The sequence below is a fragment of the Callithrix jacchus genome, chromosome 9, assembly GCF_049354715.1.
Source record: "Callithrix jacchus isolate 240 chromosome 9, calJac240_pri, whole genome shotgun sequence".
Lineage (NCBI taxonomy): Eukaryota > Metazoa > Chordata > Mammalia > Primates > Cebidae > Callithrix > Callithrix jacchus.
The window spans coordinates 19,936,331-19,962,839 of record NC_133510.1 but is presented as its reverse complement, the minus strand read 5'-3'; the positions used below and the strand labels follow the sequence as shown (position 1 = coordinate 19,962,839).

The 26,509-nt window shown below is 52.5% G+C and overlaps 3 protein-coding genes across 12 annotated transcripts in view; 2 read left to right on the top strand and 1 right to left on the bottom strand.

Annotated features, from left to right (window-relative positions):
• SCNN1A (sodium channel epithelial 1 subunit alpha) overlaps nucleotides 1-6,885 on the top strand; it is a 30,594-nt gene extending 23,709 nt beyond the window's left edge. For all 3 annotated transcript variants that reach the window (XM_035255487.3, XM_035255488.3, XM_078337945.1), the window contains 5 exons: nucleotides 4,337-4,415; nucleotides 4,526-4,583; nucleotides 4,737-4,792; nucleotides 4,940-5,015; nucleotides 5,493-6,885. In XM_035255487.3, coding sequence (XP_035111378.2) covers nucleotides 4,337-4,415; nucleotides 4,526-4,583; nucleotides 4,737-4,792; nucleotides 4,940-5,015; nucleotides 5,493-5,873 — 650 coding nt within the window. In that variant the 3' untranslated portion in view covers nucleotides 5,874-6,885. The remainder of the gene's footprint in view (nucleotides 1-4,336; nucleotides 4,416-4,525; nucleotides 4,584-4,736; nucleotides 4,793-4,939; nucleotides 5,016-5,492) is intronic.
• LOC144577746 (uncharacterized) lies at nucleotides 265-11,464 on the bottom strand. Of its 7 annotated transcripts, none has more exons than XR_013522274.1 (3): nucleotides 11,241-11,464; nucleotides 1,920-2,036; nucleotides 265-975 (listed from the first exon to the last, which is right to left on the bottom strand). XR_013522274.1 is itself a non-coding variant. In XM_078337947.1 (3 exons), the coding sequence occupies exons 1-3, from the start codon at nucleotides 11,434-11,436 to the stop codon at nucleotides 431-433; spliced, it is 441 nt and encodes a 146-aa protein (XP_078194073.1). In that variant the 5' UTR covers nucleotides 11,437-11,464; the 3' UTR covers nucleotides 265-430. The 7 variants fall into 7 exon arrangements, 1 of the variants encoding a protein (XP_078194073.1); XR_013522275.1 differs by having other exon boundaries at nucleotides 265-777; XM_078337947.1 differs by lacking the exon at nucleotides 1,920-2,036 and having other exon boundaries at nucleotides 265-777; nucleotides 11,241-11,301; nucleotides 11,404-11,464.
• Nucleotides 11,465-11,645: 181 nt separating this feature from the next.
• Nucleotides 11,646-26,268, top strand: TNFRSF1A (TNF receptor superfamily member 1A). 2 transcript variants are annotated; one of them, XM_003733711.4, is made up of 10 exons: nucleotides 11,646-11,956; nucleotides 20,413-20,566; nucleotides 20,849-20,977; nucleotides 21,201-21,350; nucleotides 21,571-21,649; nucleotides 24,074-24,147; nucleotides 24,287-24,397; nucleotides 24,698-24,726; nucleotides 24,931-25,219; nucleotides 25,395-26,268. In XM_003733711.4, exons 1-10 carry the CDS (start codon nucleotides 11,918-11,920, stop codon nucleotides 25,703-25,705), a joined length of 1,365 nt encoding a protein of 454 aa, XP_003733759.3. In that variant the 5' UTR covers nucleotides 11,646-11,917; the 3' UTR covers nucleotides 25,706-26,268. The 2 variants fall into 2 exon arrangements, with proteins under 2 accessions (XP_003733759.3, XP_035111382.3); XM_035255491.3 differs by lacking the exon at nucleotides 21,201-21,350.
• The last annotated feature ends 241 nt before the right edge of the window (nucleotides 26,269-26,509 follow it).

Genomic DNA, 26,509 nt, shown 5'->3' with positions numbered 1-26,509 from the left:
CTGAGGCAGGAGAATTACCTGAACCCGTGAGGCGGAGGTTACGATGAGCCGAGATCGCGCCATTGCACTCTAGCCTGGGTAACAAGAGCGAAACTCCGTCTCAAAAAAAAGAAAAAAGAAAATTACTTAAACTCGGGAGGCAGAGGTTGCCGTGATCCTCTGTAGTGACTGAGATTGAGCCACTGCACGCCAGCCTGGGCGACAGCGTGAGACTCCATCTCGAAAACAAAAACAGAAATCAAATACATGTATTGGATCTGCTTATTTAAGATATATATTTTTTTAATCTGAACAAGGTCACAATCAAAGTTTGGAGCACCTTGGAATCTCCTCCTTATCCTGGTATAGGAGTAGCAAATCTCTTTCCCTTCGACTACAGCTGAGTTGTTTGGCAGGAAAGCTGTGTGCCAGGAAGCTGAGAAAAAGAACATCACAAAAAGAAAATACGGAAGCTCCAAGGGTTTTTATTCCTGAAGTGCGTGCTCTTCCCTGGCACAGCTGGCCGGTTCCCCCTGCAGTTCCTCCTCCCAGGGCTCTGCTGGGCCCAGCTGTCCCACAGGGTGGGCTGAGGGCCATCGAGGGAGGTGACATGGTAGCGGGCACTGAAGATGCAGAGGCCCTCAAAGGCAGTGGATTGTCTCATCCCAGTGTTCAGCGTCCACTTCCATCCCTGCCTGGCTCCTGTGGTGACTGTCCCGCTTCTTTCCTGGGCTGGCTCCGCAGTTTTCTTCTGCCTGGACTTTCCAGTCGTGGCCTCCTGGTTCCTGTCTCTCTGACCTTAGAGGATTGTAGCACATCATAACTGGGGGAAACCCAAAGGCCATCTGGCCTCACCTCCTTTCTCACATGAGCAAATTGAGGTCCAGGGGGAGGATGTGACACATCCCAGGGTATGCAGGACCAGGACAGAGGGGACGTCACCCATCATTCCTCCCTGCCCTCAAATAATTATTTCCATGCTGTGGGTTTGCACATCTGTGAATGAAAAATAAGAATATCGATTGCCGAGGAATCGTGAGGATGAGAGAGGAAGTAAGGCTGAAAGCACAGTCTGTTTATTTCCTAGGGCTCACTTCCCTGGAGAGGAGGGCCAGCTGCCTCCCCTTCTTCCTAAAGATCTCCAGCCCTGGTAGGGATTTGGGTCAGAAATGAAGAAGGACTTCGGACTGAGGAACTAAAAGTAGCAATAGTGACAAAATAACATTACTTAGAATTTGAGAAATGGGGAGGAGGAGAATCTACAGTTCCATTATTTTATTTTATTTTTTGGTAACAGCTTTTTTTTTTTTTTGAGACGGAGTTTCGCTCTTGTTACCCAGGCTGGAGTGCAATGGCGCGATCTCGGCTCTTGCAACCTCCGCCTCCTGGGTACAGGCAATTCTCCTGCTTCAGCCTCCTGAGCAGCTGGGATTACAGGCACGTGCCACCATGCCCAGCTAATTTTTTGTATTTTTAGTAGAGACAGGGTTTCACCATGTTGACCAGGATGGTCTCGATCTCTTGATCTCGTGATCCACCCGCCTCGGCCTCCCAAAGTGCTGGGATTACAGGCTTGAGCCACCATGCCTGGCCGGGGTAACAGCTTTATTGAGATAATTTTTATCCCATACAATTCACTCATTTAACGTGTACAATTTTATTTTAGTAAAATTTTAGTTTTTAGTTTTAGGTTTTAAGTACAGTCCCATAGTTGCTCAATCATCACCACAATCCATTTTGGAATATTTTTAGTGTGCCCAAAAGAGTCCTTGTACTTGCTCAGGCCGGGCACGGTGGCTCGCACCTGTAATCCCCGCACTTTGAGAGGCCAAGGTGGGCAGATCACTCGAGCCCGGGAGTTTGACACCAGCCTGGGCAGCATGGCGAAACCCTGTCTTTAACTAAAAATACAAAAATTAGCTGGGCATGGTGGTACGTACCTGTAGTCTCAGCAACTTCGGAGGCTGAGAGAATCATCTGAGCCCAGGAGGTCAAGGCTGCAGTGAGCCATGATCAGGCCACTGCATTCCAGCCTGGGTGATGGAGTGAGACCCTGTCTTAAAAAAAAAAATAAATAATCTTTTTACTCATTAGCAGTTCCCAAGATTCCCTCCCCTCCGTCACCACTGTCAGCCCAAGGGCAATCACAATTCTTTCTTTCTCTATGGATTTGCCTATTCTGTTCTGAATCTTTCTTTCTTTCTTTCTTTTTTTTTTTTTTTTTTGAGATGAAGTCTCATTCTGTTGCCTAGGCTGGAGTGCAATGGCATGATCTCAGCTCATTGCAACCTCCAACAACCGGGTTCCAGCAATTCTCCTGCCTCAGTCTCCCGAGTAGCTGGGACTACAGGTGCCTGCCATCACGCCCAGATAATTTTTCTATTTTTTAGTAGAGAGGGGTTTCATCATATTGACCAGGCTTGTCTTGAACTCCTGACCTCATGATCCACCCACCTCAGCCTCCCAAAGTGCTGGGATTACAGGCATGAGCCACCATACTCAGCCTTTTTTTTTTTTTGAGACAGAGTCTTACTCTGTCAACCAGAAGTACAATAGCATGGTCTCAGCTCACTGCAGCCTCCACCTCCCAGGTTCAAGTGATTCTCCTGCCTCAACCTCCCAAGTAGCCAGGATTACAGGTGCCTACTACCACACTTAGTTAATTTTTCTATTTTTAGTAGAGACTGGGTTTCAGTGTGTTGACCAGGCTGGTCTCGACCTCATGATCCGCCCACCTCGGCCTCCCAAAGTGCTGAGATTACAGGAGTGAGCCACTGCAACTGGCCTTATTCTGAATCTTTCATATAGATAGAATCTTAGAACATGTGATCTTGGTGTCCACCTTATTTCACTTAGCGTAATATTTTCAATGTTCACCTGTGTTGTAGCAACGGCAGTGCTTCATTCCTTTGTATAGCTGAATAACAAAAGACCACACTTTACCCATTTATCAGTTAGTGGACATTTGTGTTGCTTCCACTTTTTGGTTATTGTAAATAATGCTGCTGTGAGCATTTGTGTACATGTTTTTGTGTGGACACATGTTCTCCATGTTCTTGGCTATACACCTAGGAGTGTAATTACTGGGTCGTATGGTAATCTATATTTAACCTTTTTGAGGAGCTGCCAGGTTATTTCCAAAGCGACCTCACCATTGTACATTCCTAACAGCACTGTAAAAGGGTTCCAGTTTCTCCACATCCTGCCAATTCTTGTTATTTGTCTTTCTTAATTTTAATTTTATTTTTTTTGAGACAGTCTTACTCTGTTGCCCAGGCTGGAGTGCAGTAGTGTAATCTTGGCTTACTGCAACCTCTGCCTCCTGTGTTCACGTAATTCTCCTGCCTCAGCCTTCCCAGGAGCTGGGACTACAGGTGTGCGCCACCACGCCCAACTAATTTTTGTATTTTTAGTAGAGACGGGGTTTTACCCTGCTGGCCAGGCTGGTCTCGAACTCCTGACCTCAGGTGATCCACCCGCCTTGGCCTGCCAAAGTACTGGGATTACAGGTGTGAGCCACCATGCCTGGCTTATTGTCTTTTTTAAATAATAGACATCTTAGTGGGCGTGAAGTGGTATCTCATTGTGGTTTAATTCCCTTATTCTCATACAATGATTGTTCCCATTTTTCTTTGTGTCTTTTAAGTTTTTGTCCATAGCCTATATTTCCTTACACTGGCATATCCTGTTTTGTTCTTCCCCAGACTTAGCTTATTTTCTTTCTTCATTAATTTTTATTTTATTTTTTAGAGAAAAGGTCTCACTCTGTTGCCAGGGTTGGAATGCAAAAGCAAAATCATAGCTCACTTGCAACTCCTGGGCTCAAAGGACCCTCCCACCTCAGCCTCCCAAAGTGCTGAACCACTGTCCCTGGCCTAGCTTAATTACTTCTTCTTTTTCTTCTTCTTCTTCTTTTTTTGAGACAGAGTTTCGCTCTTGTTGCCCAGGATGGAGTGCAATGGTGCAATCTCGGCTCACTGCAACCTTCGCCTCCTAGGTTCAAGCGATTGTCTCAGCCTCCTGAGTAGCTGGGATTACAGGCGCGCACCAGTACAGACACCTAACTAATTTTTGTATTTGTAGTAGAGACAGGGTTTCACCCTGTTGGCCAAGTTGGTCTCGAACTCCTGACCTCAGGTGATCCACCCACCTTGGCCTCCCACAGTGCTGGGATTACAGGCATGAACCACCGTGCCTGGCTAGCTTAATTTCTTAAACACTTCCTGGTACTGCATCATTGTAATGCTAACTAATGCTTTTGTAAAGTGCGTACTCAGAGATCTGGGGAGACCCCTTGGGTGTGGGGCGGAGGAAGTTGAGGTGCCCTAGGAAAACAGGCATTTCTCTGTACCCACAGGCTACTGCTACTATAAGCTCCAGGCTGACTTTTCCTCGGACCACCTGGGCTGTTTCACCAAGTGCCGGAAGCCATGCAGGTGAGTGTCCCTTGCTGAGGGTACAGGTTGGGTACAATACGGGTTACCCAGCCAAACCTTTGAGTGGGAGAGCTCTGCCCCCAACACTGAGCACCTTTTTCCATCCCCAGTGTGACCAGCTACCAGCTCTCTGCTGGTTACTCACGATGGCCCTCTGTGACATCCCAGGTAGAGTGTGAGGAAGGGACAGGTGGGGGATGTGTGTACCCATGTAATGCTGTGGCCTTCTCTGCATATATGTATGAGTGTGTTTGACACAACCCTATCCCTGTATGCCTGAAGAGTACGGGATGACCTTGATGACACCCCATTCTTTCCTAGAAATGGGTCTTCCAGATGCTATCCCTGCAGAACAATTACACCATCAGCAACAAGAGGTCAGTCCTGCCCTGGTCCCAGCTGCAGGAAAGGGATCTTTGGGAGGGAAAATAGACCTAGGAAGAGGGGTCGATATGGCTGATTAGACGAAGGTCCACGAAGTTCATCCTCTGCCATTTCTTCCCGCCCTCTGACCCACATCTAAGGAATGGAGTGGCCAAAGTCAACATCTTCTTCAAGGAGCTGAACTACAAAAGCAATTCCGAGTCTCCCTCTGTCACGGTGGGTCCTGCCTGGATGGAACCTGTGATGCTCTGGGGGTCTGTCTTAGCAGGGCAGCTGTCAGGGAAAGCCAAAAGGTTGTCTCTGTGGGGTCAGAAGGCTCTGGGTCTCTGAGGCAGGGGACCAAATAAGAGGGTCAGCAGGGGGAGTTTGGGAGGGCTGAACGAAGGAGCTCAGCCAGGGCATAAGGTCTCTGGGGGTGGTGCGAGGGACAGGCATGCCAGATGCTGGGGAGAAGGTGCTTGAGCCATGTCCCCATTGCAGCTGCCCCTGACTGTGGGGCCAGTTCTCAGTTTTCTCTGGGTGACTCTGGCCAGGAGCAGAGACAAGGAGCCCAGGGGACCGCTGTGAGGCTGAGAGGACTCGGGCGTCCTCAGGGATGAAGGGAAACCGCTTGATGAGGAGGGATGGGGGCTCCTCTGCCAGAGCCCACCCAGAGCCCTCTGCCCCGTCATCAGTGTGCCTCTCCTCTCACAGATGGTCACCCTCCTGTCCAACCTGGGCAGCCAGTGGAGCCTGTGGTTTGGCTCCTCAGTGCTGTCTGTGGTGGAGATGGCTGAGCTCATCTTGGACCTGCTGGTCATCACGTTCCTCATGCTGCTCCGAAGGTTCCGAAGCCGATACTGGTCTCCAGGCCGAGGGGGCAGGGGTGCTCAGGAGGTGGCCTCCACCCCGGCATCCTCCCTCCCCTCCCACTTCTGCCCCCACCCCACGTCTCTGTCCTTGTCCCAGCCGGGTCTTGCTCCCTCCCCAGCCTTGACAGCCCCTCCCCCTGCCTATGCCACCCTGGGTTCCTGCCCATCTCCAGGGGGCACCACAGGGGCCAGCTCCTCTGCCTGTCCTCTGGGGGGGCCCTGAGAGAGGAGAGGTTCCTCTCACCGAGGCAGATGCTCCCCTGGTGGGAGGGGCTGGCCTTGGCTGGACTAAAGGAGGAGCAGGGCTTCCACTCGGAGCCGCCCAGACTGTCTTTGATGTGTGGAGGGGAAGGAGATGGGTAAGGGCTTCAGGAAGTTACTCCAAGAACAGTGGCCAATGAAGCTACCCAGAAATGCCTTGGCTCCAGCTCCGTGCCCCTGGGAACTGCCTCTGAGCACTCTGGTTTCCCCACTCAACTGCAGACAAGACTCCTTTTCCCTTGAATCAGCCAAGCCAAACTTGGAGCTTTGACAAGGAACTTTCCTAAGAAATGACTGACGACCAGAACAAAACACAGCCAAGGGTACACGCGGGCATGCATGGGTTTCCTGCCCAGCGATGGCTAAAGCCAGCCCCTGATTGGCCTGGCCACACTGCTCTCTAGTGACACAGATGTCTGCTCCTCCTCTTGAACTTGGGTGGAAAACCCCGCCCAAAAGCCTCCTTTGTTATTTCTTAGGCAGTTCTCCTTCCCTCACTCCCCAGGCGAGGGCTGGAGCAGACCCATGTAGTAAAGGTGGCCCCAAGGCTCCTCTAGCCTCATATGCATGCCCTCACAGAGCCATGCCCTGGTGTCTCTGCCCTGTGTCTTTCATACTCAAGTCTGCTCAGGATATTTCCTCAGCCTGAAAGCTTCCCCAACCATCTGCCAGAGAACTCCTATGCATCCCTCAGAACCCTGCTCAGACACCATTACTTTTGTGAAGGCTTCCACCCCATCTTGTCTTTCCCAGAATTGATCGCTGCCCCTTCTCCTGGGCTTCTGTAGCACGCTGTGTCATGCTGGAGTGCTGCTGTTGTGTAACACTTGTGCATTTGTGTCTGCCTCCCCAACAGACTGCCAGGGCCTTGTGGTCAGGGACTGAATCTTGCCCATTTACATATGCTCCACGTCTAGCCCATCATCCTGCTTGGAGCAAGTAGGCAGGTGCTCAATAAATGTTTGTTGCATAAAGGAATGTCTGGAGAGCTGGATGGGGCACGACGAAGGGGGCAGGGAGTGGATACAAGTCACCGCCCAGGCTTCTGGGTGGTCCCAGGGTTGGGGGAGGGTATAGACTCCCATGCTCCTTGGCTGCACCATGGAAGTGACCATTCTTCATGGGATCTTAAGAGGGACAAATGTTCTCGTGAATTCCTCCATGGGTGTTGCTGCTATGTGCCCGTGGCCATGTTAGGGTGGAAGCGGGGAGACATGGTGCCGCCCCCTCAGGAGACCTACCTGACAGTGTTTGGGGACACTTGCCCTGCCCAGTGGCTGATCCTCCTTTTCCTTCTCTGCTGTAGTCACCATCATCACTAACACTCCCCCCACCCCGCCCTGACTCCATTTGCTGAGTCTCACTCACCACCCAGCGACAATGAACCCTCACCTGTCCATCTCCCATCAGCCGCCTGGTGGTGGTGGAGGATGATGAGGCTCAGGCCAGTTTCTTCTGGAGCTGCAAAGCCTTATACGGTCTTATTCATACAAGATTGCAGAGAGGGGCACCGGGAACCTTCCCAGCTTGAGTAAAGGAGAGACTGTGGTCCTGGGAGGGGCTGAAGGATGTGTTAGTGGAACCCCAGCTCTCTGATCCTGGTTTCTCCCCAGCTCCAGCGTAAGACCTGCAATCCAGAAGCATCCCTTTCTCACCATCTTTGGGGATTCTGTCCCTGCCACCTTCGTCTTGTTTATCTTTTCTTTTTTTTGAGACAGAGTCTCACTCTGTAGCTTAGGCGGGAGTGCAGCAGCGTGATCTTGGCTCACTGCAACTTCTGCCTCCCAGGTTCAAGCGATTCTCCTGCCTCAGCCTCCTGAGAAACTGGGATTACAGGTGCACACCACCACGCCTGGCTATTTTCTTTTTTAAAAAATTTTTAGTAGAGATGGGGTTTCACCATCTCACCGTGTTGGTCAGACTGGTCTCCAACACCTGACCTCGTGATCTGCTTGCCGTAGCCTCCCAAAGTTCTGGGATTACAGACCTGAGCCACCACGCCCAGCCTAGTCTTATTCATCTTAATTACAGTCTCCCGGTTCTGAGGAGTCAAAGGAGAAAGGGACTCAGGGAAAGAGGAGAAGGAGCTGGTGATGGGTAGGAAGGTAGGCAGTGTTGTGACCTGAAACGGTGTGACGACTGCTGACTTCCCTTTCCTAGATTTGAGCTGACGAAGGGGAAACGGGTGTTGCCTCACCAGTCTCTCCGTCAGAGCCCTCAGGCACAGACTGCCCTTGTCTGCCCCCTCAGCCTCAGCCTTGGCCCGCCTGGTCCCCAGCGCCCTCTCCTCTGGCTGATGCAGGAGGACCTGCCAGACATAGCCAGGTGTATCATGGATGGCTGCAGTCATCTCCCTCAGGATCCTGCTTCTCCTGCTTCCTGCTCTTTTCCCCCGGACCTGTCTCCTTATCTTCTCTTGTCTGTGGGTTTCTCCTGGACCCTGGGGTTAGGAGTTGGAATCAGGCTGTTAGCAATAAAAGGGTTTAAGTTGACTTATTTTCCTTATCAGCCTTAGTAAATGAAGTGACTTGCTAAGGTTCATAATTCTTACAGAACCAGCCATGAACCCGGTCCCTTTCTGACTCACCCTGCCACGCTATGACACATGCAGTCTAAATGGCAGGGCTGGGGCTAGAACCCATGTCACCTGCACTTGGGAGTTCAGCGACCCTTTGGGTTAAGCATGTGTCTGTGTGTGTGTGCCTGTGTATATGCCGGTGTGTGTGTGTGCCTGTGTGTGTGCGCCTGTGTGTGTGCCAGTGTTTGTGTGTGCCTGTGTGTGCACCTGTGTGTGTGTGCCTGTGTATGTGTGTGTGCCTGTGTGTGCCTGTGTGTGTGTGCCTGTGTGTGTGCATGTGTATGTGTGTGCCGGTGTTTGGGTGTGCCTGTGTGTGTGTGCGCCTGTGTGTGTGTGCCTGTGTGTGTGTGCATGTGTATGTGTGTGCCGGTGTTTGGGTGTGCCTGTGTGTGTGCCAGTGTTTGTATGTGTGTGTGCCTGTGTGTGTGTGCGTGTGTATGTGTGTGCCTGTGTGTGTGTGTATGTGTGTGTTTCGTGATGGGGGAGGAAGGTCACTGCTATCGGTAGCTGTTTTCTTCATCCTTTGTTCTACAAACCCTAACAGCCGATTCTGTGCTTCCTCGTCTCCTGTGTCCTGTTTCTGCATCTCCTCTGATCATGATTTTTTTCTATCCCTGGAGGGATGATGGTCTCATTCTTACCTCCTTCACGAAACGTTCCAGTTTTTCATATTCCTAGATCCACCCACTTCTCACTGTCTTTTTTTTCTAAACAACATTTTATTGAACAATTTAATACTACATGTGCCAACGTTGTAAAGTTATTGAGTAAATAAGCATTTATCCTAAATATTGAGAAATATTCTGCATTTGTGCCAGGTTATGTGTTATGGCTTTGGCACTTTTAGACTATTAGAAATACCTTGTGGCATTAAAAATAGGACACTGAAGTCATTTTTTTTTTTTTTTGCAGCCCTCTCCCACACCACACTCCACTGTATCACTTATCTCCCTGAAGCTGTTATTAATCATTAACACAACTAGCTGGGCACAGTGGTGTGCGATGGTAGTCTTAGCCCCTCAGAAGGCTGAGGTGGGAGGCTAGCTTGAGGCCAGGAGTTCTAGGTTAGGTGAACTATGATTGCACTGTTGCACTTTAGCCTGGGTGACAGAGCAAGCCCCTGTTTCAAAAAAAAAAAAATTAATTGGCATCATGCCATCACTCATTGACCGTTTAATATATGGCAAACGCTTGCTAAACACTTCACATGCTTGATTTAAGCATCAAGCCAGCTCTCTGAAGGGTACCAGCGTGTTTCCCAGTTTTTAGATGAGCAGACTGAAGTTCTTGCTGCTTCATACTGGAAACTTGCACTTGATTCTAAGGTCCCTGCTTCTTCAAGAACTCTGCTTCGGGTTTGCTTCTACTGTCCCCGGGGTCTCCCTTCACGGTGGTGGTGAGCTGCTCCCTCTCTGAGTCCAGCTTCTGGATGATGGGGTGGAGTCAGCTCCCCTCGCAGTGCGGGACCCCAAAGCGCCATTCTCATCTACAGATCACAGAGGGGAGGCCAGGAAGAGCCAGGGACGGTGGTCTTGCGGCTGGGAGGTCATCTCAGAGGGAGAAGGGGTGAGGAGCTCTGATTTCAAGTTCTGAAGCTCTACGACCCCCCTCTTCTCTGACTCCCTTCATTTCTAGCAGCCTCGGCTGCTGCAGGCCCTTGGATGGGGCTGGGTGTAGGGAAGGTCATTGTACCCAGAAGATAGTTGTGTAAATGTTTTATCTTTGTTGTAGGATTCTTTGGGGAGACATCTGCATCAGGGGGGATGGCATAAAGTACCCAGAGTCAGGATGTGGGGTCTGACTCAAAGTGACAGAAGAAGTGGCAGTGTGTCTCTCATTAGCCAAAGGGGCCCTTGGACCGGGAGTCGGGAGTCTGGTGTTCTCTACTGGCTCTGCCTCCTGGCACACCGGGTCTCTGGATCTCAGTTTTCTTCTCTATAAAACCAGGAGGTTGGCCGGACACAATGGCTCACACCTGTAATCCTAGCACTTTGGGAGGCTGAAGTGGGCAGATCTCTTGGGCCCAGGAGTTCAAGACCAGCCTGTGAAACAGGGTGAAACCCCGTTTCTACAAAAAACACTAGTCCCAGCTACTTGGGAGGCTGAGGTGGGAGGATTACTTGAGCCCAGGAGGTCGAAGCTGCAGTGAGCTGTGATGGCACCATTGAACTCCAGCCTGGGAAACGGGGTGGATCCTCAAAACAAAAAAATGAAAAACAAGCAAACGAAGAAATGAAAAAAACCTATGGGGTTGGAGTAAATGATCTCTAGGGTCACTTATAATTGATGTATTAGAATATTTGGGAAAAGGGCCTTGGGAATATATGAGGAACACCTGATAGAAATACCTTTATTTCCACAGCAGCTTCGTGTGTCTCATTGATCCCCATGGCATCACTTTCCACATGTAGTGGGCAGGCATTGTTGCCTCTATTTAATAAATGAGGAACCAACAGAGGCTGAGGAGAGGAGTTGCCTGATGCCCCATGCTTGGTGGCAGAGCCAGGATCAGCAGTGGGGCAGTGGGGCAGGGAGACCTGACCAGGCAGAGAGTGGATGAGACCTGGGGTAAGTAGTGGCAGGGACCCAGTCAGGACAGAAAACGAGGGTTAAGGCTTACTTTGAGGTTTGGATTGGACAAGTAAATTCCCAAGAAAGAGGGAGGCGTGGAGGCTAGTGAAGAACTCCGGAGTAAATAAAGGGGAGTGCCAGTAAGGGACGCGGAGTACCTGCGGTGTGGCAGACACTTACCTGTATCTCTCCGGTCTGAACGAATCCTCACAGGAACCCCAGGAGACAGGTTATCTCCACTCTGCAAATTGGAAAACAGACCCAGAGAGGTTCAGTTATGTGACCAAGACCACCCAGCTAAGAAGCTAAGCATTCTGAACTGGAACCCAGTGACTCTGACTACCAAGCTCTGGGTCTCTTCACTGCTGTGTTCCATTTGGGAAAAGCTGGTGATGGGGGAAGGGGCTTATTGCACCCTGGTGTTTGGTTGGGAGTGGTCGGATTGGTGGGTTCGGATTGGTGGGTTCAGGGTGCAAGGCAGCCGGATCTGGGATTCCTGTGCTTCTGACTGGGGCTTACAAAGAGTTAACCCGCCTCCCGCCTCCTCCTCCAGCTCTTCCTGGTGTGCTGTTGCAACACTGCCTCACTCTGCCTCACTGTTCTCCTCCCACCTCCTCTCTCCTCCTCTCTAATTTCTCAGAATTCTCTGCACCCGGGCTCCAGTTCTAGCCTTTGGGGTTCAAGATCACTGGGACCGGGCCGTGGTCTCTATGCCCGAGTCTCAACCCTTAACTGTCATCCCAAGACACTTGTGACGTCCTGGACAGACCGAGACCAGACTCGGGAAGCCTCCTGCGCTGCCACTGCCACACTGCCCTGAGCCCAAATGGGGGAGTGAGAGGCCATAGGTGTCTGGCATGGGCCTCCCCATCGTGACTGACCTGCTGCTGCCACTGGTGAGACCAGGGAGAAAGGGAAGAGTGGGTTGGTGGGCGAGGCCCTGCCCGGCCAGCGTGGGCACTATCCAGGAGGGGGCTGAGCCTCTCCTGCCCCAGCCTGGCTCTGGCACGAGCCTCAGGCCAGCAGGTCCTAACGTCAGCCGCTGCCAGTGTGGGGTTCCCCATTCATCCGCCTTTTGGAGTAGGGGCTGCGCTGAGGCAGGGCAGGGGAACTGGAGAAGTTCGAAAGGGAGAGAGTAAAAGGAAGCCCTGGCCCCTGACAGCGTGGGAGTTTGCCGGAGTTTGCCGGAGTTTGCCGGAGCCGCGGGAATGGGGGCAGGTGATAGGTCCAGGGTGGGGCAGATTTGGCGGGGAAAGGAAAGGAGTGGGAGTAGGAAGGTTAGTGCTCCGGGAGCCCAGACAGTTCTGAATTCTGTCCCTGTCCCTGTGGTCAGCTGGCTGGCCTGGAGTGTGTCGGGCTGTGGGGAGGCCAGGTTGCCTATGGAGGCTGGCTCAGCACCGCCTGTAGGGCAGGAGTAAGGTGGCTAGGGAAGTGGGGAGAGTGAGTCCAGGCGTGACGCATTGGTGTGGTGGGTTTGGGATGCTCGTGGGGGGAGGTATTTGAGAATGGGCTGGGACACTGGATGGGGCAGGGCAACCCAGTAAACAGTGCCCCAGTGTCCCGGCCTCTCACCTGGGGGCATTCCTTACCCTTCTGCCTGCTGGTAGGCAGGTGCTTCTGTGGGACTGACTCTTCACAGGGAGCTAGCACTACCCCCACCTGGAAAGTGTCCTTGGGCCTGTCCTCCAGCCTCCCCTCCCCCACCCCCTGCTTCCCACAGACCTAAACAACAATCCCTTGGTTTCTGATTCTACAGTTCAGTTTGGGGAAGTTGGTAGAAAGTTGTTTCGTCACTGGAAAATGTCCCTTTCTCTGACCTCGGCCTTGTTTCAATGTATCCTTGATCACCCTCCATGTCTTGGTCAGGGAATCATCCCGTTCAGTCGCCCTGGGCCCATCAAATCGGGCAGATTTTCTCTGCCCTGTTGTGGCCTTGCCCTGCCCGGCCTCTGAAAGCTGTGCCTACCTCCTCGTTCTTATGCTCTTCCACTCCCACCATTCCCTTCTTTCCAACAATCTCCCCACACTCTCCACAGACTTCCAAGAGCCTCTTTTTTAAAATCTTTTCTCTGTAGTACCCTTGCACCTCCTCTCTACTCCGCTCTGGTCCCACATTTCCAGCCCCAGGTCCCCAAGCGGCACGTCTCCGTCAGGGTCTGACTCTTCTTCTCCCTCCTCCTGTCTCCTTAGTTTCACCCCATCTTCCCTTCTCCCCACTGTCCTTCACCCAGACAGCTGCCCTGACATCCTGCTTCTGTTTTCTGCTTGGGGTGGCCCTGGCTCTCCCACGTACCAGTGGCATGAGCAAGAGCAGGTCTTATAACCTAAGCTTCCATGCTTTCGTTTCTTTATCTCCAAAATGGGTGTCATAGTCATGACCTCATACTGTTCTGAAAATTGACTAGACTGATACATGCTAAGCGTTCATTCGATTTAATTAAGCGCGTGCTCTGAGCTAGACACTGTGATAGAGAACAAAATCCCTGCTCATAGCTTTGTCAATCGGGGGAATAGGCTGTAGCAAGTAGAAAGCACTCAATAAAGGTTGTATGTTGCTCTGATTAGTAGTAATTACTCGGTGGCTGCCTGTCTGGAAAACAGAGGCTAAAGGTAGCAGGAACAGGTAAAGGAAAGTGCCTGAGGCCTGGGTGCTTCAACCCAGGTGGGATTATGTTGCCTAAGGGATAGAAGCCTGGTCTGGAGTTGGGGGAAAGGGGAAACCAAGAGAGTGCAACATCTTTCTGAATTTCTCACCATTCACTGGGCAATGCAGAGCTCACAGTGTGTGATCGTGTGTGTGTGTGTGTGTGTGTGTGTGTGTGTGTGAGAGAGAGAGAGAGAGAGAGAGAGGTGGGGTAGGGGACTAGAGAAGAATGATACAGGAGAGAGTGTGGCAAAGCAAACGGGATTTTGCTGCTCTCCACGAGCTTACAGCCTAGGAACCAAGACAGCTTACAGTGAAAAATGATTTCAGAGCAATCCCGAGGAAAATGCATGGTGATGTGGTGTCCTGAGCAGCAGTGGAAGGAGGAAGAACTGGGGAGCGAGATGGGCCTTTGACCACGGCCCTGCCTTGCTTAGTAGGTCTCAGCTCCAGCTCTCAGTGTCACAAAATTCAGGAGCTTCCCCAGGCTGCTTCGGTGTCCTTCACTGTGCAACTGGAGTCTCCCTATATAGATTTCAGGGCCTATGACTGTCTTTGACCCAACTGAGAGCTCTTTTTCGTTTGTTTGTTTTGAGATGGAGTCTCACTCTTGTTGCCCAGGTGGGAGTGCAATGGCGTGATCTCGGCTCACCGCAACCTCCACCTCCCAGGTTCAAGTAATTCTCCTCCCTAGTAGCTGGGATTATAGGCCTGTGCCACCATGCCTGGCTAATTTTGTATTTTTTTTAAGTAGAGACGGGGTTTCACCATGTTGGTCTGGCTGGTTTTGAACCCCTGACCGCCTTGGGTGATCCACCCGCCTTGGCCTCCCAAAGTGCTGGCCGAGAGCTCTTGAGAGCACGAGCTGTGTATTACCCACCTCGGCCTCCCTAGCACCCACACAGGACCTGTCACATAAACTGTGCCCCTTAACTATTTGCCGAATGAATTAAAGAACAAGAGATGGGTCAGATGGGATGAGGGAGGGAAAGCCTCATAGAAAAGTGGATATGAGACTGACATCCAAAGTCACTGCTTGGCAAGGTAGATAGAAAGGAGGAAGGCAGAGTGGGAGGCTGATGTAAGGGAGAGGAGAGCAATGGAGACATGGGATTTTGTGTTGATGGGCAGGGTGGCAGGAAGCCAGACACCTTGGCGGGAGTGGAAAGACCATGTTGAGAAACACTAAGAAGTGAGAATGGGAACATTAGAGGGAGTCGGGGAGAGGATGGAGGAAGAACGTTGAATGTGGTCCCGGGTGAAGGAATTCATTCATTCCTTTATTCAGAAGCTGTTCTGATACATGTTACGTGTTCATTTGATTTATTAAGTGCATGCTCTGGGCTAGACACCGTGACAGGTGCTGGGATTACAGGAGAGAACAAAATCCCTGCTCAGAGCTTTGACAGTCCGTCAGGGGAACAGGCTGTAGCAAATAGAAAGCACTCAATAAACCCCAAGATCTTGACATTAAATAAAGTTTGTATATTGCTCTGATTAGTAGTAATTACTGGATGGCTGCCTGTCTGGAAAACAGAGGGTAAAGGTAGCCTGAACAGGTAAAGGGAAGTGCCTGGGGCCTGGGGTGCTTCAGCCCAGGTGGGCTTATGTCCCCACGGGACACGCTGTTCCTGGACTGTGATTAGAAGTGAGGCATCTCAGATGGGTGACGTGGCTCACACCTGTAATTCCAGCACTTCAGGAGGTCCAGGCGTATGGATTGCTTGAGTCCAGGAGTTTGAGAACAACCTGGACAACACAGCAAAACCCCATCTCTACAAAAAATACAAAGACGAGCAGGGCATGGGGAGCATGCTTGTCGTCCCAGCTACTCAGGAGACTGAGCTGGGAGGATCGCTTGGGCCCAGGAGGTGGAGGTTGTAGTGAGGCCTGAACACACCACTGCATTCCATCCTGGTGGTGGAGGTTGCAGTGAGCTATGATTGTGCCATTGCACTTCACCCTGGGCGACAGAGTGAGACCCTGTTTCAAAAAAAAAAGAATGTCAAAAAAGAAGTGAGGCATCTCTGGAAGTGCTCATTCGGATCATTTCCATGACCATGGAAATGGTGTTTGGAGCCAGGCCCTGGAGACAGAGAGAAGTTCACACACCTGTGCGTGCAAGTTAAAGCCTGAAAGTACTGATGCCACTGGCTGGGCATGATGGCTCACGCCTATAATCCCAGCACTTTGGGAGGCTGAGGTGGGTAGATCACGAGGTCAGGAGTTCAAGGCCAGCCTGGCCAAGATGGTGAAACCCCGTCTCTACCGAAAAGACAAAAATGAGGCGGGCATAGTGGCAGGAGCCTGTAATCCCAGCTACTGAGATGACTGAGGCGGGAGAATCGCTTGAACCAGGGCAGCAAAGGTTGCAGTGAGCCAAATGAATTCCAGCGTGGGTGACAGAGTGAGACTCCATTCCAAATAAAAAAAGCCTGAACGCAGATAAGGAAGTGTGTAGGGTGAATGTGAGCAGGTTGCCTCACACCTTCCATAACCCAGGTGTAAGGCGACCCAGGAATGTGGAGAGGACGGAGAGCTCACAGAGGGAGGCCTGGCAAGATGAACTGACACATAGGATGGCGGCAAGGATAGGGACAGGGACCTGGGGAGAGAGCGTGGCAAGGTCTCAGCGTTTGTCTGGGAAGTTGATGGTGTGTCGTTCGTCTAGGTAAGGAGACAGATGAATTCCATCTGAGGCATGTTAAGAGTCAGGGGAATGGTCACGTGGAAGTCTGTACCTACCAAGCTAGAGCAGAGGTGCTCGAAGTTCTTTCTGCCTTTGTATCATGGATGCACTGTATTCACCCATCAGTGCTTCTCAAGAGGAGAGGAGCACACCAGACTCTTCAGTATGGGTGTGTGTGCCTATGTGTGGGGAGGTGGGGAATGGTATGAAAACTATCCCCTGGAGATCAATATATTCCTACCAGTGTGCTGTCTCCTCACCTCCCTCTTTGGGGATCACTGGCTTCCACCAGAGTGGAAGACAGATGTGTCATTAGATCGATCAGTTGATCAATATTTATCTGCTCCCAGTCTAGAGGCCTGGTTCTGGGAGCTGAGAGGACCAAGACCCTCTTTGATCTCTCCGATACTTTCCGACCAAGACCCTCTTTGATCTCTCATCTGACCAAGGTTCGTGGTCACTTTGGGAAGATCATATCTGTCACCCAACATAACCATATTATGATAAGAGCCAAAAGTAGATAGGGTCAGTTCACAGAATTCAAGTTCACAGGGGCTGAAGGTCTAAGGAGCTGGGATGGAGGAAACAGACATCATCAATGGAGGCTTCATGGAAGGGAGAAGGGATCTCAACTGGGCCCTCAGAGGAGAAGCTGCCATGACCTCCCCCAAGATCTTGACATTAAATGAACAGACATGTGAATGCAGGGGAAAGGAAGACTAATTGAGTCCCTGCAAGGTGGCTGGATCCGGGTCAGACCACAAGGTAGATCTCAGCTTCGCCTCCCCACTCCGCAGCCCCAGCACAGGAAGTCACACTTTAAAGCCTCCCCTGGCGGAAACTGCGGGGGAGTTGGAGGGGTGTTGGGCCACCCCCTCAACTGTCTCTCCACCGGCACCCTAGCTTCCTGCCCTTCCCCTGCTCTAGGCTGGAGTCTGGGCTTGCAGAGCTCACCTCCTGTTCCCGCTGATTGGCTTCACTTACGCAACTGCTGAGGACTGGGCTCACTGGGCCAGCTGGTGCCAGCAGTGGTGCCCACTTGGGGGGAGTCTGAGGGCCCTGGCTCCTAGGGGTCAGGGAGGGCTGACCTGGAGCATTCTGGGGGCCAGGGGAAGCCTGGGAAGCAGGCCCAGTTCTTCTTCTTGCCTGCTCTCTTATTCCTGCAAGTGGGTGCTCAGGGCTCTGGAACCTTTCCTGTGCTGCCAGTGGGCTCGGGAGGGGCTTTGGACACTCAGAACTGGCCTGATTTCCTAGGGATTGTCTGGGGACCCCAGGGAGGTCCCCAAACCCAGCACAACTGGCCAGAGCCAGCCCGGCTGTGGGAATGCGGTGACCCCAGGGTGCGAGGGCAGCCTTGGCCTGCTTCCTACTGGGATTGGGGAGAGTCGGGGGCTGGAGTGAGAGCTCATTGAAGGGATTTAGCTGTTGGAGACTTGTTGAACTGGTAGAAGGAGCGGGGCGGGGCCTCAGTTAAAGGATGCTGAGGGGCAAGGAGGAGCCAAGTGGTCTTCAGGGAGGGGAGGGCACTGACCTGATGGGTGGAAGCCAGGGTCAAGGGAGACTTCCCTTTGGGATGGAATGGGGAGAGGGAGGCATTTCCCGGAACAAGTGGGCCAAGTGGGACAGGGGTCTGTGGCCTGGCTCTTTGAATGGAGAGGGGTTGAAAGGGGGTTCAGTGGGGATGGAAAGGAGGGACTGGGTCATAGGAAGAAGGGATTGATGGAGTCCTACACGCAGGCTGGTGCCTTCTGCCTTTCTGCTGACTCACGACCCTGAGGAGCTGGGGAAGCTGCTAGTTCCCTCTCCCCCTCCTTAGATCTCCCTCCCTCTGGCCTGAGTCACTGGGGCGGAGTTGCTGGGAAAAGATTTCCCTTTCCCGGATCTGACTTAACCCCCAGAGTACTGGAATGAAAAAGGAACACGTGACCTGAGAAAGCCTCTCTCCCTCTCTTCCTCCCTCCAGGGAGGTTCATCCCCCACTCGCCAGAGGTCCCTGTAAAGCTTCCTTCAAGGCTGTCTGGGACTGGCGTCCCCCAGTTCTTCATCCTGACTCTGTCTCTGCCTGTTGACTCTGCCTCAAGCGGCCGGGATGGGATCCAAAATGCCAGTGACCTTAGATGCCCCAATGTCTTCTTCGGGGAAAGGAACCACACTTTCAGGATTGGGAAGTTCTTCCCATCACCACCCCAAGCCCTTCCTGTTGCCCTGGATGCCCCAGTCCTATTTCAGGGGAGGTGGCACGGTGTTGGCTGGTGTGGGCTGGGAAAGGTTGCTGTCCTCTGAGAGGGGGCGCACACCTCCGCCCGCCAGGGCTGGGGCTCCGCTGTGTTTGTTCTGTTTGGCTTCACATGTTTGCGGCTGAGGCTTGGGCTTCCGGGCCTGTGCAGCTGCAGCTGCAGCTGCAGCGTCTCCCAGTGGCTGACTCAGGGTGCGACTGGCCTCCTACTCAGAAATGTGGAGCTGGAGAGGCTGGGCAGCTGCGGGTTGCCTGGCCCTTCTTCCCTGGCCTGGGGTTTCTGTGACCTGGTGAGTCTGTTGCTCCCCAGTGTTTAACAGACGTTGAGGACACCCTCTTATCTTTACATAAAGTGACTCTTATAGCAGAGAAAAAAAGTGGAAGCCCAGGGAAAACCAGAAATGAAACTGGCAGAGATCAAAGTCCCAGGCTGGAGCTAAATATTCACTCCTGGCTTTGCTTTCCTGGCTCTGATGCCAGAACAGGGCAAGCCGTTTAGCTGCTGCGGGATTGGCCTGAGGCTGTAAAGCATACCTTCCAGAATGCCATGGCGTGCAGGGGCCTCCGGGACCCCCCAGCACGCCCTCAGCTCTGACCTGACCCTCATCCAAGCTGGGTCACCAGCCTTCGCCAGCAATATTTGCCTGTGACCTGTACACCTTTGCCCACTCCTGTCCCCATCTCAACTCGTCTCCCATCCACCCATCCAGGGCCCACAACCTTTCCCTTTGACTCCCCTCCCCATTTGTCCTTGCCAACCCTGGGTGTTTGTGTAGATTATGAGGTGGAGGGGATGGGCCAGGGAATGTGAGGGCAGGAGGCCAAATAAGGTTTGATACAAACGGGTAAATAAACTTCCTTCTGCTTCTGCCCACTCCCCAGGAGTGGTGCTCACAGGAACACTGCTCGCCCCCACCAGCAGCCGACTTTTCAGAAAGCTTTTCATGGTGTGACATGCTCCCGGGATGTGCACAGATCCTCACTGATTACCCCTGTGAATGTTCACAAAGTGATCCCACTGTGAACCCAGCACCCAGATGGAGAAACACTGCCCCAGTCTTCAGGGCTGCTTGTTGGAAGAAAGGGCCAACAAGCCCTGAAGTAACCTGCCAATTCCCAATCAAAAACACAACCTTCAACATCTGCCCGGTGTCCAGCACTGTTAGAGGCTGTCGGGGATTTCACAGTGAGGATAAAATGCAGTGCTGTAATCCTAGCACTGCGGGAGGCCAAGGTGGGAGGATCACTTGAGCCCAGGATTTTGAGACCAGGATTTTTTGAACGGGTTTAGCTGTTGGAGACTTGTTGAACTGGTAGAAGGAGTTGACACTACTAAAAAAAAAAAAAAAAAAAATTAGCTGGGCATGGTTGTGCACGCCTGTAGTCCCAGCTACTCAGGAGGCTAAGGTGGGAGGACCGCTTGAGCGTGGGTGGTGGAGGCTGCAGTGATTGCATCACTGCACTCCAGCCTGAGCAACAGAACAAGATCCTGTCTCAAAAAAAAAAAAAAAAAAAAAAATACAGCTTAGCTCTGGGGCCTACTAGCTTCGAATTGAGGGAACACAAATGAGCACACAGGACAACTAGAGAAAAATGAAGCTTCAGATTATATGGCCCCAACTGTCTAAGTTTCCAGGAAGAACTCTCAGCTTTGTGAGGGGGTGGCCTGGGGGGAATGTTTCATGGAGGAAGGACTTGAGCTGGGGACGTTTTAGATCCGTTGCCCGTAAGCTTCCCTCCCTCCCTCTCCTGATGGTGTCTCCTCTATCTGATTCTTCCCCAGGTGCTCCTGGTGCTGTTGGTGGGAATATACCCCTCAGGGGTTATTGGACTGGTCCCTCACCTCGGGGACAAGGAGAAGAGAGACAGTGCGTGTCCCCAAGGAAAATATATCCACCCTCAAAATAATTCTGTTTGCTGTACCAAGTGCCACAAAGGTAGGAGAAAGTGGAAACGGTGAACGTCCTCAGGTCTGGGGCGCTGCTGCTTCTGCTTCTCTCAGCTGTTCTTCCCTAACTTTGCTTCCTCTCCTGGGCTGGGATTTTCTCCCTCCCTCCTCTCCTAGAGACTTCAGGGTGGAGCGATGAGAACTACAGCGGGTGGTGCTGGAAGGAACTTGAGAGAGTGAGTTCCCAGCAGGAAGGGTTCTGCTGTTGTCCCTTGCATGGCTCCTTCCCTGAGCTCTCACCCGCAGCCTAACTCTGCTGCCTCGTTCACAGGAACCTACTTGTACAACGACTGTCCAGGCCCAGGGCAGGACACGGACTGCAGGGAGTGCGAGAGCGGCTCTTTCACCGCTTCAGAGAACCACCTCAGACACTGCCTCAGCTGCTCCAAATGCCGAGAGGGTAAGTGTGCACAGGCTGGAGAGTCAGGCGGGTCTTCAGCGGCGTGTGCCTGCGTGAGGGCAGGTGGGTGTGGGCACCCGCCTGCGTGAGGGCAGGTGGGTGTGGGCACGTGTGTCAGTGGGACACTGCATGGGTGTGACTGTGTGTTAAGAGACAGACACACACGTAGCGGCGTGTCAGGAAGGGGCTGCAGGACTCATACCCCATCTCCTCCCGACACCAGAAGTGGGCCAGGTGGAGATCTCTCCCTGCACCGTGGACCGGGACACGGAGTGTGGCTGTGGGAAGAACCAGTACCGGCATTATTTTAATGAAAACTTTTTCCAATGTGTCAACTGCAGCCTCTGCCTCAATGGCACCATACATATCCCTTGTGAGTGCAGCTCTCCCGATCCCAAGCCCTGTCCCCACCCCAGGGGCTGACCCCTTCCCCATGCCGCGGGCACTTCCTTTTCTTCCCCTCCCTAGTCTGTGGGTCTGACAACCAACTCCTCTGGGCCAGCCGCCCCACCCTGTCCCTCATCACTTCCTCTGTCCTGTGGGGTGGGGGTGCAAGGCGCTCCTCCTTAGCTGTGCGGCACTTCTCCCCACAGGCCAGGAGAAACAGAACACCGTGTGCAACTGTCATGCAGGGTTCTTTCTATGTGAAAACAAGTGTGTCTCCTGTAGTAAGTGAGTATCTCTGTGAGCTGCTGGGCACTGGATAGTAGCATGGGTTGGGATGGTGACCGTGGAGGGAGCCACTAGCAGAGCAGCGGATGCCAGGATGCCCCAGAGTGCTCAAGCTCCTATTGGCTGAGTGGACGACACTTTGTTAAGACACTAGGCAGTCCTTCCCCTTGCTCTTCAACTCTTAAGAAGTCTTCAAGGATAGAAGATCATGCCCTAAGGACTTGTAGCCCTTCCAACTCAGATAGGTAGATTCTTGGGCCATAGGATCTACCATAGTTCATTGATTCTAGGACATACACTCACAGCTCTGAAATCAGACCGCATCTTCCTGTAACTGATGATTCGTCATGGTTTGATTGGCAGCTTTGTGTGTGTCCGGGTGATGGAAAGAAAGGCACCCTTTATTCTTGATGCACCTTCGGTTTGGTGCAATATGGTATTTCCTCCTTAGTCACTTTGTCCAGGCCTCCTCACTCCTGGCTCTCCAGAGGCAAAGATAAACTCTGAGGGCTCTCAGAGTTTGAGCCACAGCATAGACACTGGCTGTGTGACCTCGGGCAAGTTTCTCAACATCTCTGAGCCTGACTTTTGTTTTCTTTTTTTTTGAGGCAGGGTCTCACTCTGTCACCCAGGCTGGAGTGCAGTGGTGCAACCGTGGCTCAGCCTCCACCTCCAGGCTCAAGTCATCCCCTCTTGCCTCAATCTTCTGAGTAGCTGGGACTACAGGCGCGAATCACTATGCTGAGCTAATTTTTTATTTTTTGTAGAGACAGGGTCCTACTATGTTGCCCAGGCGGGCCTTGGACTCCTGGGCTCAAGCGATCCTTTGCCTCAACCTCTCAAAGTGCTAGGATTACAGGCATGAACCACCATGTCTGACCTGGGCCTTACCTTTCTTATATTTAAAGTAAACATAATGACATTCCTTTGGTGAATTTGTGAGAGCTAAAAACAAAACAAACAAAACCTATAACACGTCTGACCCAAAGCTATTTATTTTCCATTAATCTTCATCACTTCTTCTTCTTCTTCTTTTTTTTTTTTTTGAGACGGAGTCCCACTCTTTCACCCAGGCTGGAGTGCAGTGGTGCGATCTCAGCTCACTTCAACCTCCGCCTCCCAGGTTCAAGCGAGTCTTCTGCCTCAGCCTCCTGAGAACCTGGGATTATAGGCACGCGCCACCATGCCCAGCTAATTTTTGTGTTTTTAGTAGAAACGGTTTCACCGTGTTGGCCAGGCACGTCTCAAACTCCTGACCTCAGGTGATCCACCCGCCTCTGCCTCCCAAAGTGCTGGGATTACAGGCATGAGCCACCGCACCTGGCTTCATCTCTTCTTGAAAGCACTTTTATATGCCATTCCATGTAATTCTCACCATGAGCTTGAGAGGTGGGCTAAAGTGCCTCTTCCTGTTTTCAGCTTCCTGCTGGGAACTCACCTTCTCAAGTTCCTTCCAGCACCACCCCATATAGTTTTCATGGCTCCACACTGTCCAGTGACAATGCCCAATATGGAAGGTCTGCTGGTCCTACAGGGTGCTGTCTGGCTGCCCCAGCAACATGTATTTTAAATTTTTCACATGCATGTTTGACCTCCCTCCCTGAAGTCAGGTATTGTAATTAGCAATGTCATTTAAGAAAAAGCCCTTTAGCCCAGCGTGGTGGTTCACGCCTGTAATCCTAGCACTTTGGGAAGCTGAGGTGGGCGGATCACCTGAGGTCAGGAGTTTGAGACCAGCCTAACCAATATGGAGAAACCCCGTCTCTACTAAAAATACAAAATTAGCTGGGCGTGGTGGTGCATGCCTGTAATCCCAGCCACTCAGGAGGATGAGGCAGGAGAATTGCTTGAACCTGGGAGGTGGAGGTTGCAGTGAGCGGAGATCACACCATTGCACTCCAGCCTGGGCAACAAAATTGAAACTCTCTCTCAAAAGAAAAAAAAAGAAAAAGCCAATTAACCTCTCTTTGCCAAAGGATTCTCATCAACAAAACAGTGATGAAACAGCAATCCCAAGCTAGCTAGTTACCTTCTGAAGCACTTCTTCAATCAGGTAAAAGGATTTTGCTTAATCCTCAAGCCTGAGAGGGGGTGACCCCTGTGGTGATGAGGAAACCGAAGCTTGACAGTTAATGGCTTGCCTAGATTCCTGCTGCTAGCCAAGGAATGGACTGGAATTTACACCCTGACCCTGGCTGCTTTTCACATCTTCTACACAGCCTTTTCAAGATCCCTGCCAATTCTAAAATTAAATGATTTGTGATCAACTGTGTTTCATTCTTCTATATCAGTTCCCAAAACAAATTATATCAAGAGACAGCAAAAATATTTGTAAAGAAAGGATCTCCAACAGTCTCTGTTGTTGTTTTTCTGTGCTCCTCCAGTGGTAGAGCCTCTATTCACCAGTGCCACCTCTTCTTTTAGATGTAAGAAAGACCTGGACTGCACGAAGTTGTGCCTACCCCCCACTGAGGGTATTAAGGGCCCTGAGGACCCAGGTGAGGAGAAGTGTCCCGGTACCCATGCTCACCCGCCCTCTCTTTCTCCTTACTCCACACGTCCATCCATCCCACCCATCCATCTACCCCTGTGGCCTCCCTCTGCCCCTTGCTCTGACCGCCACCTGCTTTTCTCCAGGCACCACAGTGCTGTTGCCCCTGGTCATCTTCTTTGGTCTTTGCATTTTATCCCTCTTCATCGGTTTAATGTATCGTCATCAACGATGGAAGCCCAAGCTCTACTCCATTGGTGAGTGGGCTTTGGGAGGGAGAGGGAGCTGGTGAGGGTGAGGGAGGAGGTGGGTGGGTGCGGTGGATGGGTGTGGAGGGAGGTGAGGAGTGTCCCCTCAGTTCACACTGCTGGGGACTCTGGGCAGAAGGTGGCCCTGGATGGCTGGGGAGAGGTCGAGCTGCATCAGTAGCTCTCTTGTCCTTGGGGCCACATAAGCCCTGAGGCATGTCACCACAATTCCCCACTGCCAGCTGAGTCCAGGGCGCAAGGGCTGAGAGAGGAAGTGAAATTTATGATGCTTTGTTTCTTTTTTCTCAGTTTGTGGGAAACCAACGCCTAAAAAAGAGGTGAGATGAAATCAGGGAGCTACTCCCAAATGTCCCTGACTGTTCCTTATAAGTGCCTATTCAGCTCCCCTGGAAACATCCTTCACCTCCCGGAGGCTCCCCTCATTTCCTCTAAGTCCCAACCCCCCATCCAGAATAAAGAGGGGAGGGGCGGGGGCTGGTTTTTGCTCCCCCATTAATGCTGACCCGCCTTCTCTCTTTCAGGGGGAGCCTGACGGAACTACTTCTAAGCCCCTGGCCCCAACCCCAAGCTTCAGTCCCTCTCCAGGCTGCATCTCCACCCAGGGCTTCAGTCCCATGCCCAATTCCATCTTCACCTCCAGCTCCATCTATACCCCTGGTGACTGTCCCAACTTTGCGGCTCCTCACAGAGAGATGGCACCACCCTACCAGGGTGCTGACCCCATCTTGGCCCCAGCCCTCGCCTCTGCCCTCATCCCCACCCCGCTTCAGAAGTGGAAGGACAGCGCTCACCAGCCACAGAGCGTAGACAGTGAGTTTCTCCAGCGGCTGGAGATGTAGGTGGGGGATGGGGGGATTGGCGGGGGACAGGTGGGAGGGTCACGGGCTGCGCTCCCAGAGAGGACTGGAAAAGGCGGAGGGCGCGGGATGCGGGAGGGGTCTGGGGTTGCCACCCACCCGAGGCTCACCAGCCCTCGTCCCCGCAGCCGACGACCCCGCGACGCTGTACGCTGTGGTGGACGGTGTGCCCCCGCTGCGCTGGAAGGAGTTCGTGCGGCGCCTAGGGCTGAGCGACCACGAGATCGAGCGACTGGAGCTGCAGAACGGGCGTTGCCTCCGAGAAGCGCACTACAGCATGTTGGCGGCCTGGAGGCGGCGCACGCCGCGGCGCGAGGCCACGCTGGAGCTGCTGGGCCGCGTGCTCCGCGACATGGACCTGCTGGGCTGCCTGGAGGACATCGAGGAGGCGCTGTGCGGCCCCACCACCCTCCCGCCCGCGCCTGATCTTCTCAGATGAGGCTGCGCCCCCGTGGGCAGCTCGAAGGACTGTCGCTGCGAAATCCCCTTCCGACCCCCCTTTTTTCTGGAGAGGAGGGGTGCTGGAGGAGCAGGCAGGCGCTGGCCGGCTTGGTGCTACCCTCTAGATGTACATAGCTTTTCTCAGCTGTCTGAGCGTAGCCGACAGTCAGCGCTGTGCGCTGCGTGCCTGGAGAGAGGTGTGCCACGGGCTCAAGAGCCCGGGAGAGGCAGAGCGTGCCAGGAGCCTGAGTGGGTAGTTTCGGGGATGAGGGGCGCTGTGCCTCTTGTCTGTTTTGGGTGTTCTTACCAGCAAGACTGCTCGGGGACCCCTGGTTTCTCCCTGAGCCTTTTTCATACATAAGCAGTCTTTTTTTTTTTTTTTTAAAGCAATCATGTTACACTAATAGAAACTTGGCACTTCTGTGCCCTCTGCCTAAACAAGCACAGAGCAGGATAAACTGTCCCAAGGCAGGGGTGAGCACAGAACAATGGGGCCTTCAGTTGGAGCTGTGGACTTTTGTAAATGCACTAAATCTCGGAAATTAAAGCTCTGCTCTTGGAGAGAATGGTCTGTCTAGATGGGAGGCAGGGCAGAGGCCCAGATCCTGAGGGGTGAGCTGGGAAGAGTCCTGCACTAGGGCCAGGTAGCCCACCACCACCACGCCAACTGAGAGGAGCAGCAGGTTCTCCTTCTGTCCTCCCTTATCTGTTGCCCAAGCTGGAGTGCAGGGGTGCCATCAAAGCTCACTGCAGCCTCCAACTCTTGGACTCATGGGATCCTCCCACCTCAGCCTCCAGACAT